We start from the raw sequence: 21,927 nt of genomic DNA, 5'->3' as shown, positions 1-21,927 counted from the left end.
GGGGTCAAAGATTGTTGTAAAAGCTAAGATGTTCCCCACCATCGGACAATAGGAGGTTGTAGACAGCCGCAGAAAATTGGCGCCTATAAAGCAACACGGAAACACCAACCCCGAAGGTTTTAAAAAATGTGAGCTGCACATATAAGACGAGGCAATTTATTAGTCTTCAGGCAAGTACGGTTCAAAAGTGGCATTTTCAGGACCGGCGTCCAGCATCGATACCATTTGCATAGCTTTCATGAGTAATCTCCTACACAATTGATACTGCCTAATTTTACTATACTTTACCAATATGATGCTGTCAGTCTGACAAATCTTGAAGGAAGTCGGAAACCTCATCTCCTTGTGGCACCACCACGCAGTTATGGGCTGTGCTGCATTAGCGCGAGTGCATTGTCAGTCATTCTAGCGCACAAGTGATGCAAGATGTCTTGGTTACTTTCGGCATCTTCCAGGGAATATTTGGCGGTGGTCTCCTTCATGAGATCGGAAACAATTTCCAACGCTTTTTCAGTCACTTTCTCTTTGGCTACCTTGGCAAGATCCACAGCAAGCTCCTTGGCGGCCTCCTTGATGATGACCTTGGCTTTCTTTCCGTATTTCTTTAGCTTCTCCTTCAACTTTTTAGCGTGCTTTTTTGTGGCATTCTTCGTTTTCTCCCAAAACTTGCGAAAGAAGTATTCATCCGTCTGAAAAGAACGATTGCATTGAAAATATGAGTCAATCTGCGTGAGAACTCAGCCTAAGTTATAGATATGTCTGGAGGTAATGAGCGGGGAACTTCTTCCGTTGTGTTATTCTTTGCGAAAAGATAAAAAGTTTTACAAGCTAGTCCGAGTCAAATGAGGGGTTAAATTATAGATCGAGGAGCCCAATAACGACCTTAAAGAGCGCGATGAGGTGTACGACGAAATTAAAAGGCACTGCAACGATAGCCGGTATTTCTCCGAACTTACCGCACGCTTTACAAGTGCGAAGCCGAAAAACCGCAGATTCGGAGGTTCTGGCCTCTGGTTACTTTTTACCTCGGCTTGGTGGTGCAATAAACAGCGGGAGTCTTTTGACCTGCGTGCTTCCGCGACTATGGACCGCAATATATGGGCTCACCAACCACACCTCTACAATTCTTTTGGTATAGAATCTAGTCACAAGTTTCTTTAGAGCGCAGCTCTTAAACGCCGACTCTTGTCGTTTTGTGTAGCCGTCTGCCCCATCGTAACCGAGCAAACGAAGAAGACAATTAGACAGACGAGATAGAGTGAGCAGAAAAGTTGCGCAGGAAAGTATGGCGGAAGTGTGAGGGGAAGAGCAGTATGCCGAATACGCGCGAGACATGCTGCTCGGCAGTGGTGACGCGCTAAGAAATAACGTCAGAGTAGTTCATGCTTTCGTGCTTTCGACTATTACGCAAAACAGCTACACAGCTGCACTCAAATACCGCATTAGGGAGTATCGTAATCGTCAGCCATATCCATGTATAGAAGCTTAAAAATGATCTTTTTTATATGCTCTAGGATGATTTGTCACGAATTTTCGCTGCTGTTCGTATTGTTTCTGCGCATTGCAGACCGGTCAACATCAGTAATCTATATCAGTACCACTAATATCAGTGGCCGTAAATATCAATAATCTAGTCAATATCAGTTTGTAGGTTTCGCGTTTTGACCTCATCCGCAATTTCACGGCTTTCTTGCGGGTATGTTCTTCTTTAGAGGAGTGCGTGCAAGTGCCCCACAGGCACCTATTTGGTAACTTCAGACACTCTCAGGTAGCCAGGACATCGTCTGATATTTTGTCACCCTGGTTATTCGGTAAAAATAATCCCCCCCCCCCAAAAAAACCGAAAGTATATCTTTATCATTAAGAAAAAAATATCAAACTTACAAGAATGCACTAGCACCAAGAATTGTAACAGTCCAATTTCAGTCATAACAGGGCAGTGGGGCGTCACTCACTCACTCACTCACTCACTCACTCACTCACTCACTCACTCACTCACTCACTCACTCACTCACTCACTCACTCCTAAAATCGGCCCTTCCTCCTAATTTCTCACCACGCTGTTTAGCTCATCATCTTGTTCAAGGTCGTGTGCCACTTCTAGCAGGAGCACGGCCACTTGGAATGCCTCTTCCTTGGTGAGGGGTTCTCCGGCATCAGCCTCCTCACCGGAAGTGCTCACAGGTTCGGGAAGCGTGTGCGCAGTGGCTGAAATAAAGCAAGAACAATGGCATGGGATTTCATTCTTGCAAGCGCGACAAAGACCAAAGAGCGCCATGCTAATGGTGTCTGACCGCGGATTTTTAGGAATGAAAAATAACGACGACGAAATCAAGTTTGCAAAAGGGAATTATTAAATCAGGAAATCGATTTTAGTTACAAGCAGATATGACCCATACATTCATGAACCATAAATATCGTCACGGAGTTAAAATATTACAAGAATTTTTGTGTTTGCGTTTCTGCGTTTGGTATTGCTTGTCATTAACACAAGGTTGTTCATATTTTTACCCAGTCACTATGAATATCATGATAATGACGAGGGGCGTAAAGCATTCATTGAGTCTGAAGCCATGAGCCTTGGGTCTACAACAGCTGCAATGACCCTCGCGCACTCGGGTGACGTCTGAGCACCGCCTTTATTAGAGTGGTCCTCGCAGTCTGCGCACAGCAATAGATGAGGTTAAAGGATCAAGTTTATGCGTGCTGTCACGGTTATTTGTGAGCGTAAGTTGGCCTGCTGAATATAAAAAAGTGGATGTAGAGTGCTCTGCTGGTGTCAGACCTCTGAAAGGGCTGTCCCTCCTCGTTTGTACCGGCTGAAGACATAGCCAATGCATAGATGGCCCATTTTCGGTTTTGCATTGAAGGGAACTCACTTTGCTCGAATGGGGCCAATTCTCTGCGGATGTAAAGTCACGTCAGTTAATTTGTGTCGCTTGCTTTTTTTTTTGCTATGCTCCTTGTAGTTTTTCTTCCCACGATTCATGAGTTATTGCTTGTTATTGTCACTTCATTTTTCGGCCTGGAAACATATAATCGTCGTCACGTACTTATAGCTTATTTCAAAAGCTTCATGCAGCGCTGTGAAGGCCATACTGTTCTCAAAAATCCTCCCTCTGAGCTCGCCTAACTTGCTGTGAAGGAAAACCTGAAAGGACATTTCCGTCGCCTTTCTAGTCAGGTGTAAATGCGAGGCCCCAGCGTCTTGTTCACTGTAAGTTAGGCGCCATCAGTGGACGGACCGTGGACAAGAACGTAGCATCCACAGTTCATGCTGCATGCAGCTTTTTAAGTGAACTATACCTTCGTTTTGTATCGTGATAAGTGTTGTGCGAGAAGTTTCCGCTAGTGATGCGTACACGACCGCGGTGTTCTAGACAGAAAATTTGATTTCCCCTGCATTTCTGAATACAAAGAAGACTTTGGTGTCGAAGGTTTTCTTGCGCAAGACAAAAAGTTAGTTTTGTGCGATAGTTGAAAACAGCTTGGTTAATTAGGTTTTCTTAAACAAATATCAAACTTTTTTTGTTTAATGTGTTCTACTGCAATAAAAAATAATTCCGCTCTGTTATTGTATAAAGCTCACTTTTTGTAGATTTTTTTGTAAAGTATGCCTAATTATAATGAAGTGTACGTCAGTAGTATTCTTGAAATCTGGGAAAAAATATATGTATAGATTTTTTAAACTATCGATGTACCCTAAGATTATTGTTTTTGGCGCGTACGCATGAGAGCTTCTCTGAAACACTCGTCAAAACAGACAACAGATAAATGTCCAGATTAGCACAAAGTCCACATACACGTGCACGTTTTTTTAACCTCATAGTTGCATTAAGCTGATAAGGTCTCCACTCTGGACGCCATACTTTTGTAATGCTGGGATGCTAGGCCTAACAATTTTAATGGCTTCCGAGAACTTCCTGCTGCATAATGCTCTTCAGCTGCACTCGAGACCCAACGAAGCTCTTCAAGAATCAGGAAACATTTGTGCGTACTTATTATAAATAGATCCCAAGTGCCTTGGTGGGCTTCACTATTCTTGAATAAACGTTGAGTGAAGAGCAAACGTGAAATGTTTATCTATGCAGTAAAACGTATGGTATGTAGTGCAGAGTCTATTTCCTGGTGTTATCTGCTGATTTACATGCAATATAATAAGTGAAGTTTGTTTTCCTGCTCCTTATTCTACCCCGCACCACCATTACCCCGTTTGGCCACTTTGGCTATGACAACATACTAGCAAGTTCAAAGTTCTCACTTTCCCAGACTGGTATCATCAATCAATTGGGTAAGGTCTTATTCTTGAAGGCTTACATACAATGAGACCAATTTGACAACCAGCATAACAGCCTTGACGTGTAATGCAGCGCAGACACGAACGGCGCATGGTATCTTTCATTCCAACCCCGTAACGAATGATGTAGCCTTCCCCTTAACAATCAAGAAGCAGGCTACACGGGTTAATCTCCCCACTGTGCCAGAAATAAGAATTCGACAAATAAACTTCCCAATTCTTTTCAGGATTTCTTATCACTCAGGATTGTTGCGAAGGGGGTTCTTCCGATTGTTTCCAGGAGGATTGCAGAACTTGCGTTACCATTGCCATAAATTCTGGCTAAATATATCAATACAACAATTTTACAAAGGCGAACGATTAAGCCATGACGAAAGGGAAGGAGATGAAATGGGTGGGTCATCACGTGTGCAGTAGTGCTGACAAAAGTCAAAGCACATTACACATTTTAAAAACGTTTATGTGAAAATAAGGAGCTTTCACGACGTAGACAGCTTGACATTTGCCAGTTTCTGTTAAGAATACCGTCGGTTTCATAAATATAACTATTTTATTCAACTGGAAGTGCCTACCTGCGACAGCGCAAAAACCCAGGATGCAAAGAACGACTTCAATTCTTCCCATCGTGCTTGCTCCTGCGAAAAACAGTATTGTTTAACAGGGAGCTTTAGCGTTATAACTCATAGCATAGTACACGCCAACATACACCAACACCACTGTTTTTTTTTTTTTGCAAAGTAACCGCTTTGGCAAAAGTTTGGATGAGACACGGGGAATTTGTCGAGTATAAAGCCACAACTGGATGAATGTACAACTCTATAAAACAGCTGCTTCTGTTCAAGTGCGAATACAGAAATGGAACACAATAGTATGTAAATAACATCGATCAAATGCTGGCGCCTAAAATTCTTCTTTGCCAGAGATTTGCAAGAGCGTGCGACACTGCTGGAGGGTCGGTATCACTGTACAACGCGGCATTCTCAAGGAACAGGCAAGCGCTTGAGAGAAAGTGTAGATGGAGGGTCTTGCGCGCATAGAGAGAATGCGTCAGTGAAGGTAAGAATGAAGAGGAGAAGATGGTGCAGTAAATGCAAGGAGGGAGAGGGGCAGGATATTAAAGCAAGATAAGAAGATGGAAAGTGGCCTTATGGGACCGGAGAGAGTAGTAGAATTGAAGACAGATGGGCTACAGAAGGTGGAAAACGAGTCAGGGGGTGAAAGAAGGGAAGGTGGTTGGGAGGAGGTAGAGTGGAAGAGCGGGGAAGAGATAGCAGTAGCGAGGGGATCATAAGGAAGACGAAGGGTGGTACTTTGCGAGGGCGGGAGGAAGGCTATTGTCTTTCTATATCATTTGCAGTCAAGGGGGCAGAATATCGGGACATTTTTCTGGTACCTATTGCTTCATGCGACATTGTTCAGGCTATCGATATAGGCGCAATCTTACGGCATAAAAACATAAGCTACGTGTTGGCATATACGTTATTGTTACCACCTTAATATCACGTTACCTGGCTCAGTTGTGCTAACAAAAGGCAATACATTTAATAAATCTTTCACTGCGTACAGGATTGATCTGTGAATAACTTCGTCAGTGTTTCACACACACTGAAGTTTGCCACGTAATTCTGTAAACTGTACCTGACATGCGAAGCAAGCTGCAGTTGACCCAGGCTGAGAAATGGCAGCCAGAACAATTTCTTTATATGCGGTAAAATCTAGTATAGGTGCAGCTTAAATCTAAAAGAAAAATTCGCTATCTCGCGCTCTTCAGAGAGAAAGATACCATAGCCAAGAAGTTATCAAAAAGTCAACCTGTTCACCATACGCGATAATTTCATATAAACTAAGCACTCTAGACGCCTTGAGATAGGAGTGAACAAACAATGGCTGGCTTCCCTTAATTGTGTAAGCTACGCGTATTCCTTAAATTCAAAGCAGGTTTCAACTCTCTACACACAAAAACTAGTATTCCACTACAATGACTGTCCGGGCTTCATTTCTACTTTTTTTATTAAGGGAACACTACCAATAATTGTTCCAGCAGCAAAGAACAAATCTCGTTTACATTCAAAATATTTGCAGACCACGAAAAACCATTACTATCTCACTTGTTAGTTGGTTGCTCGATATTCTAAATTCTGCTTTAAATCACTCTATAACTTCTCCGAGGATTAGTTACATAAACAAAAACGTCTAGCACTGATGTTAAAGAATGATCCGAAACTGCGCAACACTATCAAAGAAGTGATGACATACAGTACGTTACCTCGCCAGCTGCGCTGCGGCTTGCCGAGTACAACTCCACGCCGAAGTTGTATTCGATTTTATAGGGCGCAACATTGAAGGTCTGGTTTTTTTTTTTTTTTTCATGCAGCTCTGATAAGCAGGGGCCTATCATAAGCGATACTCACTGGAAAGGCATTCAAGAAAAAAAATGCGCTCATATTGGCAATATCATAAGTGTTATCTGCTGCGTCTAACAAAGCAGGACTGGCATATTGTTCGGAAATTATCTGACTTTGCAGAAACCTCCTTACTCGGTCAAACTCGAATATGATTAATCTAACGCTGATATGAATAGGCCCGCAAGGTCGAGACCTTAATAGTGCCAAGCGTGCTCAGATAATTCATAAGAGTTCCTATTCGGCCAACCTCGAACAACCATGAGCTGACAGTGCGACTAAGGGGAATTCTTAATATGTTAGCTCATATCTGACTCGCTTATGAAGCCTAAATCAATAGTCTCGAGTGCCGAACGATAAAGGAACTCGAATAATGCTGATTCAATTTTATGTGTTACGTGGAGCTGCATAGCTGACTAAGTACAGCAAAAAATATTCAAGGTGCACAACCACTTGTCCCTCTGAACTTTAAACAATTGCGCTCCTGGCCATAATTTTAATTATGTTAAAACTTGAAAAAAATCTGCAGAAATTCAAAGAATTGCCTGCTAATGCGCGGCATTCATATGCGGGTTTTTTTCTAGAGTCGGAGTTCTTTACAGCTAAATATGGCTTTGAGCAGCGAAAGACGTTGGGTCATTTTAAGTGCGAATGCACTTCTTAAGCGACCCTGAACCTGCGTCCACCGGCGATGTCCGCATAGCATACCCACGTGGAGGATTGGCCAGGAATCTCCTAGTCTTCCTTGGCAACGGGGGGAGATGGGCGCACGCTGCCTGGCCGCTGACATGGCACATACCCACGTGGGGGATTGGCCAGGAATCGGGCGTGAGAAGGGCTAATGCACCCGCTTAAAGGAGTACTGACACGAAATTTCAAAGCTGAGGTCCGCTCTAGCAATCAAGTACAACGACAACACAAATAGGTGTCTGTGAATAAATGCATCTTTCTTTCTTTGTAGTTGTGTGTGTGTGTGTGATCTCTCTTTCACGAACATTACCGAACCACGCAAATTCAACTCGTGCATTCGCACTTTCACATTCTTCCCCTCGGGGAAATGCGGGGAATTTTTTTAAAGTTTCCTCTTGTTTTGTTTCGGCAATGATCTAAATTTCTACACCTTTAGCGAATAAGTGCATTTTCTTCTCTAATTATGTTATTTCCTCGAAGATGGAAGGCGCTTTCCAGAGTTGATCAGTTTAAGCTATTTTTATACGTATTTCGCACGTTTCTTTGTGGGCTTTTTTTTTTGTTCAGTCTTAGGTTTTGGAAGAAGATGTACAAAATGCGGATTTTAGATTTTGACGGATCATTTTCGGGAACGTTTTATTTTTCCGATACTTTTATTTTACGGTTTTTCAAAATTCTGCCCGACCAGTTATCTCCATTTGCGCTATGGTAACCATAAAAAGGGTTGCTTCCGTCCAATCTGCATTTTTGGGAAATACAAGGCGTTACAAGGTTCACCAATTTCGCTATTTTTCATTCATATTTTACACGTCTGTTGCGGACCTGTTTTGCTTATTCTTCGGTTTTCGGGGCAGATGTATAAGATGCATATTTTCGATTTAGCCAGATCATTTTTTCGAACATTATATTTTTCTCTGTTTCTGAACTTTTCTTGTTATAAAATTCTGTCTCACCAATTATCTCCATCTACGCTAACGATTAAAGGTGTCACGTCCGCCAAATCTGCATTTTTTATGGATATGCAGGGTATTACACGGCTCGCCATTTTCACTTATTTTGGTCGTATTTTGAACATTTTGTAGCGTATTTTATTGGTTTATTGGTCGGTGTTTAGGGCAGCTGTATAAGATGTATATTTTGCATCTTGTAAGGTCATTTCTTAACTTTTATTTCTTGTTTTTTCTATTTTCTGGTTTATCACAATTCTGTTCTACCAATTGCCTTCATTTACCCTACACTCTTAGGCAAAAAGGACTAAAAGTTCGTCCTTTCGGGGACTAACGGCCTCTGCCACAATCATTAGTCCCTTTGGGGACTAACTGCGAGGGGACGAACGGTTAGTCCCCCACCCGGATGGTCCGTTCCGATACTCCCCAAGGACGAACTGCGTAGAGTGCAGAAAAAAGAAAAAAACGCCAGCACCGGCAGGGATCGAACCCCCGACGCCCGGAATTATACACAAGGAACCCGACGCGCTAACCGCTAGACCACGCCGCCGGATGGTTCCTGCGGCAGATAATATTCAAGTGTACAGGGTGTAGTTCTGTGCATAACGCAACAGATCCATTGCAACTGGTGCCCGAATTTCTATCTGTGCAAGCGAACGTGACCGCGTTTTGCGCCTTGCGCTTAGCGTTTTGCTAGGTTTAGGGACTATTGCTCAGTTCGATTCGAAGTAGAGCCTCACAACCATAGTTTTTTCGTAAATAACAATCAACTCGTCGTCGCCTAGTTGAGATAGGTAGCTGGGCGATCGGACGACTCCTTTGTTTCCGCACAAATTAGCGCAAGCTAAGTGCTTTCTTAGTGTTCGATACATATGTTAAGTGCTCTATGTAACGTATGTGAAAGGTGTCGTCTGTGTGAGTGTCAGAATAAGGAAACATGCCATATTTTCCTGCATCGGCGAAAGCGAATTTGGTGTTGCTTAGCCTGAATTCTCCAAATTCGCGTCGCTAGACGATTGCGACCGCGAAATGCAAGCGGGTTTTACAGCAGTTGCAGCATTGTCATAGCTTTGGTGCCCAAGGCAATTATGTACCGAGTGTAAAAGATAACTTCGAGACGCTTACCTGTAGCGAGCATTTTTGTTTTGCAGTTGTCATCAGCAATATGCGTTTTTTCTAGTCTGTTAAACATATACATATTTATTACGCTCAGGAATCCACTTTTGCTACTGTCACTAATTTTTGAGTTACTGTTAAGGCGCTTGAAAGCTTTCATTGGCCGTTATTATCTCGCACGAATCGAATGCAACACAGCGTATCAACATAACCTCGCCGAGAATGACAATCGCGCTTCGCCGCTCCTTGCCATTACCCGCCGCTCTACTAACCCTAGGCGTTTTTCTTATAACTAACATCAATATTTTCTCCCGTGGCACCATCTAAAGCACCCAGTGACTGCAATGCCTTGTGTTTTGGAAATATAAAACTGTTCGCAGACATATGCGCGAAAGGGCAACGACGACGCCATTAGGGGATTAACGACGGAGCAAAGAGACTAACTGCATGCGTTTCGTCTTCCCGTTACTCCTTATAGATCGGCGGGGACGAACAGTTAGTCCGAATTTATGCACACGGCACGTACTCTGCCGCAGATACTCCCTTTGAAGATGAACGGTCGCCCGCGAAGACTAACGGCTGTATTTTAGTCCCTATTTTAGTCCTTTTTGCCTAAGAGTGTATCACAACGATTTAAGGTGCTATTCCGCCAAATATGCATTTTTGCGGAAATACAGAACGCTTGGTCCCAGCTGTGTGGGCACTCTGCAAAGAATGCTACGCATTACACAAAACCAGAAATCAAAACCACATCCTCGTCTAGTCCTTCCGTTGTCCTACATGGCATGCGTATATATATATATATATACGGATGCCATATATATATATATATATATATATATATATATATATATATATTAGTAGAGGCATGAAACATTGCGAAGCAAAAGCTGAGAGCAAGGTCACCGGCCAATACACTACAAAACCAAGAATGGCGGCCGCCGACTGGAAGCGAAGGAAGAAAAAAAACGGAGCTCGTTCTAAGGCACAATCTCCTCGATAAGACGAAGATACTTAGAAAGTACATGCAGCCGGCTAAACCTTCCGCTATCTGCTACAGTTATTTTGTCATTCGGGGCGAAGGAACTGGGATTCTGCCACGGGAATCTTTGCAGTGTGTTGCACTCATTCATCCTGGAATCAGGCCGTCTGCCGTGCTAGACAGCATTTAGCTTAACTGGATTTCTTGTCAAGAATATGCGCGTCAAGCTCCCTGCTTCATCTGTGCCACTTTCTTCGTGTTTCTGACTTCCAATTTTCATTAAATGGTGTTCGTTTTTACCGTTTTTTGTTTCTTTCTCTAATCTCCTTACTTTTATTTCTCTACTCATATACTGCTAATTCATCCTAATAATTAAATTTTTTTTCTTTCCCTTCAATGCGATGAGCCTAACACCACAGCTCATCTCGTCTGGACGTGCCCCACCAACCCTCCACCACCCAGATCTCCTACCTTTGAGCAGTGGGAGTGCGCGTTGCAGAGCTGCCAGCTCGAAGACCAGGAGGCCCTGATCTCTCGGGCGAGGATGGCAGCCGCGGCACGCGGCCTACCGGAATAGGATGGCCGCCCACAGCTCCTAACTCTTTTTCTCCCCTACCCCGTCCCTGATTTTCAATAAACGTTTTCTCTCTCTCTCTCTCTGTCTCCCTTCAAAAATTGCCTAATTTCTTTCGGTAAGGCGCCCATTTCCTGGCCAATCCCAATGAGTGGGTACGCGCCATTTCATTGGAACCACCAGCACCACAATAAGCCTGGAAGCTTGAGAGACGGACGTAGTTCCTCCAAAGTGGCGCAGCCGACAGGCCTTCCAGCCTCGAGGCGACCCAACTTCCGGATATGCTCTTCCATGCGGTGACCTAGCCGCAGAGACGGCCCTCAACAATGGCGAAGGCCCGGCACGCCTTCCAGACCATCGGCCTGAGTTCATCGGAGGGGCTGCGATCCCAGAACGAGCGCCTAGAGCAAGTTACGACCATCACCCAGGCGAGCCAGCCTTGGGCGCGTCCTTCCCCAGCGGTCGACGTCTTCTGGGCTCAGCGCTTCTGCCCCTTTTCACGCCATGATTACTGCTCACTTTGGATTCTCTTCCCAGGATGACCAACCTTACCCGATGGTGATCTGTGCTGCGCATGGCGGCCATATTTCTTGCGCGGTCCAGGCCCTCTCAGATGTGTGACGGAATATTGGCGACGTCGTTCCCACCCCGGAACACGAAGCGCGTTTTCATCGCCTACCCACGCGGATGTGCCGGAGTCTCATGGATTTCAGGACAATGCTGCCCTCTCGATACAGCTCATTGACATCCTTGCCGCTTGCCCCAAGTTGCCGGAGCACATCAATTGGTCATTCACTGAAGAACGCCTGCGCGACGCTGCCGGGGCATGGTATCTGTACGAAGGACACACGCATTCGACTTGGGCAAAATAGAGCAGGACGTTGATCACTGCATAACTTATCAGGTGCCTATGACGCCCGCTACAGCCGGTACCCGCTACAGCCGCTACAGCCGGTCGCGGAGCCGGTACCAAAGTCGCGTATAGGATATCAAGGTTTACCTCTATTAGAACCACCGCCTGCTCGTAGGTTGCGGTCTCCTTTGGCTGTGTCCCGCATTAAGGCAATATGTCATAGATGGCCTTGGTGACCCCGTCCAAGCTGCGTACTTGGAGGTGCAGCCGCCTGATTGGAACCTGCAAAATTTCATCCTCCTTGCTGCAGAACTACAAACACAGCAATACCTTTAAGGCAGAGGGGCCTCACCTGCAAGCCTCGACGCAGACCCGGGCGGAGACTCCTGGCCCTGGTCCCGAATTGAGTGATACGGCGGGGAAAGAGGAGGCATCCAGCAAGATGGCCCCAACTGTTATTGAAGAATGAGCCCCGTGTGTCGAGCATCCGTACCAAGCCTGAAACCGGTCGCTGTAACCTTCATGCTGACACGGTACCTCTCTCGTGATCGAGCCCCCTTCTACTTACGTAGCTCCGCAGAAAGCGTCTCCGGAGAGGTGGCCACCACCTTCGTTCGACCGCTGCCCGCTGGAGGGCTAGCAAAAACCAAAGGTTAGTTTACGTTACGTTACCATAATGGAGGCGAAGTAGTGCCAAACACGGCATTTATTGATAGGAATGCCGATGGACGTCGCTTTAGTGCGGTACTCATAGTACCATCCGACGGCACTCCAGACACAGCCTTTTCAAACGTCAAGAATACGCTCCCTCGAGTGCTCTCACGATTAGCAGTTTCACAGCGTTATCGGTTTCAGCACGGCACAATTGATAGCGTGTGCTCGAAATCAGCGTCTGTCAGGTTGAAGATTCCACAAGGATGGGTTATTCATTGGCTTTTGTTCTCCGCTGTTATCAATACATGTGAGATGACATATCAGCAGAAATAGGGCTTTTATTCAGATGGCTGCACCCTTTACCACGATATCCTAAGACCCGTTGGCCCCATCATCGCGGTTATTCCCCCTACCAATATTCTCGAACCAGCCACACAACATAAAAACAGAAATACAGAAAAAAACTGTAAATACATCCAATAAATAAATTGTAAGCTCAGTACCCAGAGTAAGAAGAAATGCTGAAGAATTACGGAAATTACTTTCGCACACACACACACGAAAAGATGAATTCGGGATTAATTACTATTAATTCCAATTGAAAGGAAGGGATCTTAACAACATAAAACAAGCGAATCTGTGAACTCAGCAAGGATAATCGAACTGAAAGGTATTATTTCATAAACATGACATGATAACAAAGCTGGAGTATGTTTTAAGGGGTGTAATATTTTGAGCCTTGCAAAGTCCTGGGTAAGCATTTCTACACAGTATTTGATCAAAATGGAGAGTTTTCCGTAACTAGTTCGGACTTGCGGATAATATTTCCCATAACTTAAAACCTATTACTACTCAGATAATTTTATTGATACTCGATAAAAATACAGAACGGAGGTCTTTGTTTATATGCGAAAGTAATGTAAAAATGAATTACCACGTTTCTTTTTCTCTATCCCGTCCGTGTGGGCAGTTTCACGTTGAAAGATGCAAAATCAACAAGCCCAACAACATGTTTATTGACTGCTAATGAGTTGTACAGGCGTTGCCCCAAGAGGCAATAATATGTGATGTGCAAATAATAGCGCAATAAGTAACTGTGTCACAAAAAGGAATAGGAGTGGGGTTTGATTGTGCCCGTATGCCCTAGGATTTCTTCTCTTTTATACCTGGATTGCCATACTTAAGGTTAGAGTCCAGCTATCTTACGAATAAATATCTTTTTAAGATGGCGCTGCAGACAATGTTCTCGCGGATCGGCTCCGCAGACGTGCTGCCTCCACCACTTCGATGGCCTCCTAGTAGTTTTATTGGCATGACGAGTGGTGACAGTGAAGTACTCAAAGCAAGGCTCGTAGCTGCAGTCGCAGCAATGACCGCCGAAGTGCCTTCGTAGACCTCATGCTCGTTCAAACCAAGTTCACGCAGTCGGTCGTTCCAGCAAGGACCGGCCTGCTCCACACACGTCCTGTCACTCTTTCGAGAGATTACGTGCACGACTTTATGTGAACGTGACTACCACGTGAATGCACTTTAATTGCTCGACAGTCCGGTGAAACATCCAGAGGAATCCCCGAAGTGGTGGAAACAACTTGCCTGTGGTACCGATGCGTAAGAGCCTTATCGGTGTCGATATCAGAAAAAAAGATTGATTATCGATTGGAGAGGGACTTAACGTATTTAACACCCTCGAGTACCTGGTTATAGGCCTCCACATTCTACGTGTGTATCTTCTCTTGTGTACGTATTTAGAGCTGTTTTGACTTTTTCACTTAGGGCAGCAGCCTGACTGCATTTTAAATTCTCACCTGTTCGAAGAAACATCAGTTGGAGCTTGCGGTTCTGCACGCTTCATTTCTCAGTGTTTCGCCTAGTTTTATTGGTGGATAAACGAAGCCATCGATCACCTACAACTAGTTTAAACTTGCTTCCTAATGGTTCTTTCTAGGTTCTCCCAATTGTACTGACAACCGAACTCACTGCCTTGTCCACGGGGCGGCTGGGTCCCCGATTCCGCAGAGGGTACTCAGAATATCTGGGTTTGAAGAGACTGCCACTTGAACGCGAACTGGGCAATATTTACCACTAGGACTTTTTAGAGTAAGTGTAGCTTAGCTGGGCTACTAGAGAAGTTTTCTGGCGGGAAATGAGCTGTCATTAGATTAGGCGGGGTTAGAGGAACAAGTGAGGTCTTTAAGTTTTGATAAGCGAGGATGATTTAGGCTGTAAATATTTACCGAGGACACAAGAAAAAAAGAGAGTTCGGGGTAGAATTCCTGTTCTACAATGCGACAACAGGGTACGAGGAAGGATTTCACAGCATTAAGGAAAGACTCGCAAACTTCTTGGCGGAGCTGCCAACACGTATAGGCTAGTATAGCACAAGCCTACCCTACCAACTCTCAGACACCAACCTCGGCAAAGTACACGATAGTGATAGAAGACTAAACGCAAAGGTATATAAAGTGTTATGTAGGTAAACGGGCAGTGGCGGAAACTTGAAATAGGGTAAGGGAATAGCCGAGGAGATGAAGTGGTGCATTTGCGGAGGGTAACAACCTGGAGATAATGAATACATTCTTCCGCAGTCCTAATAATAGTACCTGGACACGCAAAAAAGCCCAAAATGGAAGCTACAATGAAATCGATGTCATTCGAAGCTGCAACTCAGGTATTGCGTATGATGGCGTGGTGCTAGTGAAGTTCTATAGCGGGCACACACGGAAGGCAAATCCAAAATAAGCTGGCAGCCAAGCTGATCCGAGTTCACCATACCCCCCCCCCTCGTCCCCAATAAGAAAAACAATTCTGCACAGCAGCAGATAAACCTGTTAATTTCATCCAATAGATGTCTTCTAGCATGACAGCCCATTCTCAGCCATGCGGACTTATTATGTAATTTGCAAACAGCTCTTAAAGATGGCCTTTCTGAGCCGCGATATTACGGCTACTTTTCGGGATTCAAGGCCGCACCTGCCTAACTAATTCGAAAAAAAAAGGCGACTCAATTAATAAAACTCATTATTATAACGAGATGTTTCAAGGCCCTGGGCAAGTGAGGATTAGCGACGGGGATGGCCATAATTCCCCCACTGAGTGCTTCGTCCATTCTAGCAGTTTAAGACGTCCAGCCAAGGCAACCAAAACAAGGCCTTCTAATGAAAGACCGTCGTGATTCTCTCGTGTGTAAAAACAACTCCATATGTCACCAATCTCCATCAGAAATCCTAAGCACGGCCGTTCGCGAGGAGCGGTGAAGGCTAGGACTGCCTGCTTCGGGTACGAAGCAATGTCTTTTTCAACCCTGAGTATCGTAGTGATCCCTACAACACTGCCAATTTCCTTGCGGGTCTTGTAGAAGAAATTTTTTAAAGCGATGCTTTAAATGGCTTAAGCAAAAGGAAACTCCGGCGGTGCCACGTACGCACAAAACTATTTCGGTCCAACCTCATGCGAATGCGCAAGAAATCCGCTTGGAGGGGAGTTTGAAGTAAGAGAAAAGCGATTTGCTGGGTTTTTAGATTACTTCCGCATCTAGCGAGACCTTGCGAGGAAACGGCGCATCGGAGGAAGCAAAAAAGAGTGTCCCTTTATGCGCGGAAAATAGTTTTTTCATATTACCAGAGGCTGTGCACCTTTTGTAATTTCTTGAGAAAATATTCCAAGGTCTTGTTAACTAAGGCGAGTGGCACTTACTCAGTTCTGCCAGTTTACGCTTTGCTTTCCACAACAACTGTCGCAGGTGGCTCTTCGAAATTTTCAGGCTGTCAGTATTTTTGCACTCTGAATTTCCATTCTTGATAACCACAAACCAGCCTCTTTATATTTCCTCTGGTTGCATTTCGTCTCTGTTTTCTTATCTCTGCCTGCTTGAAGCTGTTCTGGTGTGTTCAGCTTATCGGTTTGTTTGTTCATTTCTTTCATTTTTCATCGGTAGCTTTGTTCACTTCCATTTAGTGTCGGCTGGCCCGACACCCCAGAGTTTCGCATTAAGCTTTGTAATTTTACTTTGCTGCAACTTACACTACGGTTTCCTGTTTTAGACAACGAAACATGGTCGGTTTGCCGGTAGCAGAGAGCACATTTCCCTTTTCCGTAGAGTTGCAAGCCGCCCCGTATATAAGAGTGACTTCCCCTTTTCTCCCATATCGGGGACTGATTTTTTCAGCACATTTTTTTTCACGCTCCATTCCTGCGGATTTTCGCTGCTTCTGTTTTTAAATTCGAACAACGTGGTTCCAGAGAAAAAAGACCTTGCGTTTAATTTCGGGATCTCGTTATGAGCTCTGGCCAGAAAGCTTTCTGCTTCCCTAGGAATGAGTTTGAGTTTGTGACTCCATTGAACGATTTGGAAAAAAAAGGCGATGACTATGATTCTCCATAAAGCCACGATATTTCCGCCTAATTTTATTATCTGTGAGTAAGGCCGGTTTCAGACTGTTGCCGCAACTGTCTAATAACTTTAAAGAAAGACGTCATTTTACGTCTCAGCCAACCGAACTGCGTGACATGCCATTTTTGACGTCTATTGATCACGATATGGCGTTTGCGTCGGTAATCTGAACATCGCATAAAAGCCAACTTCCGCGCGGTATTTCACCTGAAGATAAAAACAAAGCTTCGTCATTAGAATAACTGGTGCGTTTCGCTCGTTTCAACACTGGCGAGTAATACATAACTAAGAAACAGCTTCGGGTAAATAGTGAGTCTGAACACCTCAGCTACTGAAATTACACAATTACACAATCCCAGGTGAAGCATGCTATGGGAATTCCCATTGCCTCACCAATCAACGAACCAACCAAACAACCAATCAATCAATCAATAAATCAATCATTCAATCAATCGATCGATCAATCGATCGATCAATCAATCAATCAATCAAAAGCTTCATTATCACTGTGATGAAAGGAAGTTCACAGAGACTTGCTGGACAAATAGCTAGAAGGCGATTTGTCAGTCCAATACAAGTTCGCGACACGTAACAACCAAGGGTAAGCGTAAAAAACAGGAACAATCTGAAGGTATCCACGAGCGCTCCTTGGAACTCTCAATAAAACAAATTTTAATTGGCTCCCACAGGAAGCTGTCATCAGCTCAGTTTAACGATTCTACATACATTTGTGCAAACCCAACGCAGGCCTGAAGGTTGCTGAGTGAGTGAAGCACTTTATTGAACACGAGAGGCCATGAGGCCCTGCGGGGAGGTGGGATGGAGGGAGAGGGAGACGAAAACAAAAGGTCACACGTCACACAATGTACACAGTTCCAGTCTTCGGGTCCGGTTCCCAAAAAGCACAGTTCAGTCAGTCAGTGGTACCAAAAAATGTACAGTTGACACTGTACACATTCAGCGTGGATAGATATGGTCAGTCCGGTAGAGTAGGTCAGACTGCTACACCAATTTATAGGGATCATTTTCAACGGCGTACCGGATGATTACATCTAGAGTAGCGGGATCGCCACAGACACGACTAATATGCTTCAGTTCTCTCCTGGAAGCAGGACCTAAAGTTATACCTCGGTGGAACGGGAAGGGTTTCAATTCATGAGCCCGTTTAATAAAGTTACGTTAAGAGATGATGGCAGATACGGGCGTATACAGGTTTCTGTATGTTTTCGATACACGTATTGTCCTCTATTTCCCTTGTTATGCTATCGGTACTGAAATTGCCTGTAAGCAGCGGGGTTTTGGTGCAGGCACGTAGTGCATGCCTGGAGAGCCGCGTGCAATTTTTTTTCTCTCCCTCATAAGTGGCATTTCTTCAACCAACGAAGGCCATCGAGGAATGGTGTCACTGAACACGGAACGTGTTTCCTAGTTCCGTTAGACGGAGCGCCACAGAATCAATGCGCGAGCACAAAGCTTTGACGAAGTCAACTCGAGTCTCGTACTCGTTCAGGTCGTAGCCTTGGAAAGTATTGCTCAGGATCTTGGACAGTAATATCGTGGCTTGGTCGCTTGCCTTGCGTTGGGCTTTCTTCACTGCCTCTTTAATTTGCTTTTTGGCTTCTTTCGCGATGCTTTTACCACCCACTTTTAGTTGTCCACCGGCGTGATTCAAAATCGCTTTGGTCTTGTCCCAAATTAGGCCGAGGATATACTCTTCGCTCTGAAAAATATAAGACGATTGCGCACACATTGTGTAAATGAGCCAGCATTGTTTTAACAACGTGACTTTGTCGTTCATTTTATCACTGTGTTTACTTCAAACGCGGTGCATATTTCCGCCAATCGGGCTCCTTGTATGTTAAGTGCTCGATTAGTATAAGCCATGGTTGGTCCCAATAACAAGTGCCGAAGGCCGAGGTTGGACTGCAAACGTCGAAACGAGATTGTAAGATGTTGAGCAGACTTTCACTACCATTCTATCTAAAAAATTCCACACTTCTCCAGAACGGCTACTTGTTTGATAGGATGTTTAGAATGCGTGGCCCTTGCTCGAAGTTTAAAACTTTATTTTTTACTCAGCAATCGCGCACTCGGATAAAAAGTGGGAAAATGAATGTAAATGTTAAAAGTACGGGAGTGGGCCGCTTTATGCTTTTTTTGTTGTTGTTGTACGTGTGGGCATACTTTTCAGATACTTGGAAATATTGACCAATGCACGTGATTCCATAAGCAAGTACACATCCTATAATAAACCTCCGTTTCCTTCTCACCTCATTGTACAACAGCAGGTGGTCTTGTTTCAGTTCCTTCGACACCGTTTGCAAAATCTCACCCACAAGAAGGGCTTCTTCGGCAATCATTTGCGACTGGGCGTCGAATTTCGCATCAATGTTCGCCTCTTCTTCGGGAAGGACATAAGCAGAAACTAAAAGGGAATTTGTATTTATTATTACGTTGTAACCGCTGCACGTCTACGGGCACAAAATAAAAGACGCAGGAGAAAACGCCACTAGCTCTCAAGTGTCAAAGGCGATAGGGCAGTCACAGCCTTCTGAAAATTTAAACGTGCTTAAGAATATACCTAAAACCCACTTATGTTATAATATCAAGAATACCTAGTTTTCGCTCGCACAAAGTATTTACAGATGTTTTAGAGCAACTTAGCACTCTTTAGCATTTAAAATGAAACTAATTGCAGTGCCTCTTGACAAAGACTGACAATTGAATAATATATCTAAACATCCCAACAGCAAGTGTGAAGAGGACTGAACATACAATAACAGTACCAGGATCGCGCGCTAGTGGTAAAGTCGTGGTTTGGTCTTGTGGTGGTGACAAAACTGCATCATCATGAAAGACAGAATTTGAAATGCAGTAATATCCCAGGAGCGCTTCAGGCATGCTGTTTCAACGTCAACTGGGGCAATTTAGACACGACACAAGTTTTTCAAATACCAAAATCGGTTCGCTTACCGTGTTACGAAATTAGTCTCATTTATGTTACTACGGCATTGACGCGATCTCAACATTCCCGGAATTATTCATTTTTGCTGAGGCCTACACATGTAGGCATTTACCTGACTCACCTGCGACGCCAACGAGGCCGAGGACGCACGTAGTCAGAATGAGGTGTTTCATGGTGCCTGTAATCAAATACGACGATGCACTGACAACCCTGTGAATGGAGCAAAGGGTGCATTCGGGCTGCACATCTGCAAGATCTGGCCGTTCACGACCTAAATGCATGCTCTCAGGCTTACTTTATTTAGGACCATCTTATTACATGTATTGATGAATGCAATTCAAATGTAGGAAGCTTTTAAAACTAGAAGTACAAAAAAAAGACATACCGTGAAGAACAGATGGCATATTTTTATAGGCCATGCTACCCAAGCCCATTTCCCATAGCCGGGGGTTTTTGGATAATATATCTAAACATCCCAACAGCAAGTGTGAGTAGAACAGCAAATACAATAACAGTAGCAGGATCGCACGCTAGTGGTACAGCGCGCAAAATTTGGTACAGCGTAATAGGCTTACACATCAGATTAAACTTGAAGTTTTTGTTGTATTCACGCATTTAAGCTGAAAACTGTGCAAAGCCCAGTGGACAGCTACATAGCTATTTTCTAATTAACGACAATCTGACTAAACGAGTGAAATTCTATTTTTACGCCAGTTCTAAGCAGAAACAAAAAGCGCCAACTGAATGTGCTAGCCAAGAACTATGCGTTGGTTCCCCAGTATCAATGCAGGCACCGACGGCAATCAATCATACCCCAAGAGCATAGGTGAAAAAAACCGTTCTTATCGCGAAACTATATATCACTCACCGCTCCTTTCCGCCCTCCTGTGATGATGATGTGCGCAAGGGACCCGGCACCTAGAAGCGGGTTCCATCTCAACTTTTATACAGTAGGATTCCCACCTTGCTTTTCATTATCCACATTCGCTCGAGATAACGTTCAGGGTGGACTGCTCGGTGAAAGCTGAGGGAGATAACACATACTTTGATCATCGCGCTGGCGAAGGCGTGTCCCGCACGGAATATTAGCACAGCCAAACCAGGTATACATTGTTCACCGACTGCCCCACGTACGAGACGTAATCACTTGGAATCGCGGTCAGTTGGACTCTAAACACCCGATCAAACGTATTTTGTTGTCAACAGCGGCAATGGAATCTAGATAAGACACATTAGGGCATAATCAAATCGGATGAGGAACTATTCACATCCCATTGTATGCAGCTGATAAAAGTTAACTCATATTGGTAGTTCGGAGAAAAGCTTTTGTAAAATACGCGAAACGACCTCATGATATTGCACTTGATTCGTGCGTAAAATTAATCAGCGGTTAAAGGTTACCGTACCACGATTACACGTGTGAAGTTCAGCAAAGCGTTCCGAAGAGAAAACTGCATATTACTCTAGAAAAAGCTTTAAAGTAATTCCAGTTCGGGTTTGGCACTGACTGATTCTCTGTTTCCTCCAAAGTTAACAATCATTTGCATCCGCCAAAACAGTAAAGAGTAATAATTAATGCCCCGTACGGAAAGAAATTTTTGCAACCATAAAAGTTGCATTAACTGAACGTTGGCATCTGCGCGCCCATAGTTGTGTGCTGCTTCCGCCCTTTCATTGCGATAAACCTTTTCATGAAACACGATTACTCGGTATGTCAATCCTGGGCTTTTTGAGCTTTCCGCGAAATCGCTGGTTCGCAATCTTTTAAGGTCGGGTTCTCCCGCACACTAAGTTATAAAGCTTCTTGTTGGGAAAGGAGGACCACCGGTCACGATGGGGAAAAGGGGGGGGGGGGACAAATAGGACAAATACGCTCCAAAGTCCAGCGAATGCGGGAATCACCTAGCTATTCAACCTAACGTACTTTGAAAGGCACTCGTGCTGACCACTATAACAGGATTGGGAAAGTACTTACGAGATTTCATACTGGGCTGTGAAACACTGAACCATCTCTAATTACGCCACACAGCCTCAACACACACACGCATCATTTACAT

The 21,927-nt window shown here is 44.3% G+C and overlaps 2 protein-coding genes across 5 annotated transcripts; both read right to left on the bottom strand.

Moving 5' to 3' along the window:
• Positions 1–140: 140 nt before the first annotated feature.
• Positions 141–12,081, bottom strand: LOC144169463 (uncharacterized). 3 transcript variants are annotated; one of them, XM_077698642.1, is made up of 4 exons: positions 12,009–12,081; positions 4,870–4,932; positions 2,057–2,208; positions 141–689 (listed from the first exon to the last, which is right to left on the bottom strand). In XM_077698642.1, the coding sequence occupies exons 1-4, from the start codon at positions 12,064–12,066 to the stop codon at positions 363–365; spliced, it is 600 nt and encodes a 199-aa protein (XP_077554768.1). In that variant the 5' UTR covers positions 12,067–12,081; the 3' UTR covers positions 141–362. The 3 variants fall into 3 exon arrangements, with proteins under 3 accessions (XP_077554768.1, XP_077554769.1, XP_077554770.1); XM_077698643.1 differs by lacking the exon at positions 12,009–12,081 and adding an exon at positions 6,564–6,642; XM_077698644.1 differs by lacking the exon at positions 12,009–12,081 and adding an exon at positions 6,554–6,596.
• Positions 12,082–18,162: 6,081 nt separating this feature from the next.
• LOC144169461 (uncharacterized) lies at positions 18,163–20,856 on the bottom strand. Of its 2 annotated transcripts, none has more exons than XM_077698640.1 (4): positions 20,739–20,856; positions 19,992–20,048; positions 19,176–19,330; positions 18,163–18,625 (listed from the first exon to the last, which is right to left on the bottom strand). In XM_077698640.1, the coding sequence occupies exons 1-4, from the start codon at positions 20,803–20,805 to the stop codon at positions 18,308–18,310; spliced, it is 597 nt and encodes a 198-aa protein (XP_077554766.1). In that variant the 5' UTR covers positions 20,806–20,856; the 3' UTR covers positions 18,163–18,307. The 2 variants fall into 2 exon arrangements, with proteins under 2 accessions (XP_077554766.1, XP_077554767.1); XM_077698641.1 differs by having other exon boundaries at positions 18,176–18,625; positions 19,992–20,080; positions 20,739–20,795.
• Between the last annotated feature and the right edge of the window lie 1,071 nt (positions 20,857–21,927).

This window comes from Haemaphysalis longicornis, unplaced genomic scaffold, assembly GCF_048455015.1.
Source record: "Haemaphysalis longicornis isolate Haplotype H1 unplaced genomic scaffold, Haemaphysalis longicornis Haplotype H1 scaffold_2, whole genome shotgun sequence".
NCBI classification, from domain to species: Eukaryota; Metazoa; Arthropoda; class Arachnida; order Ixodida; family Ixodidae; genus Haemaphysalis; species Haemaphysalis longicornis.
This window is presented reverse-complemented; position numbering and strand designations above follow the sequence as displayed.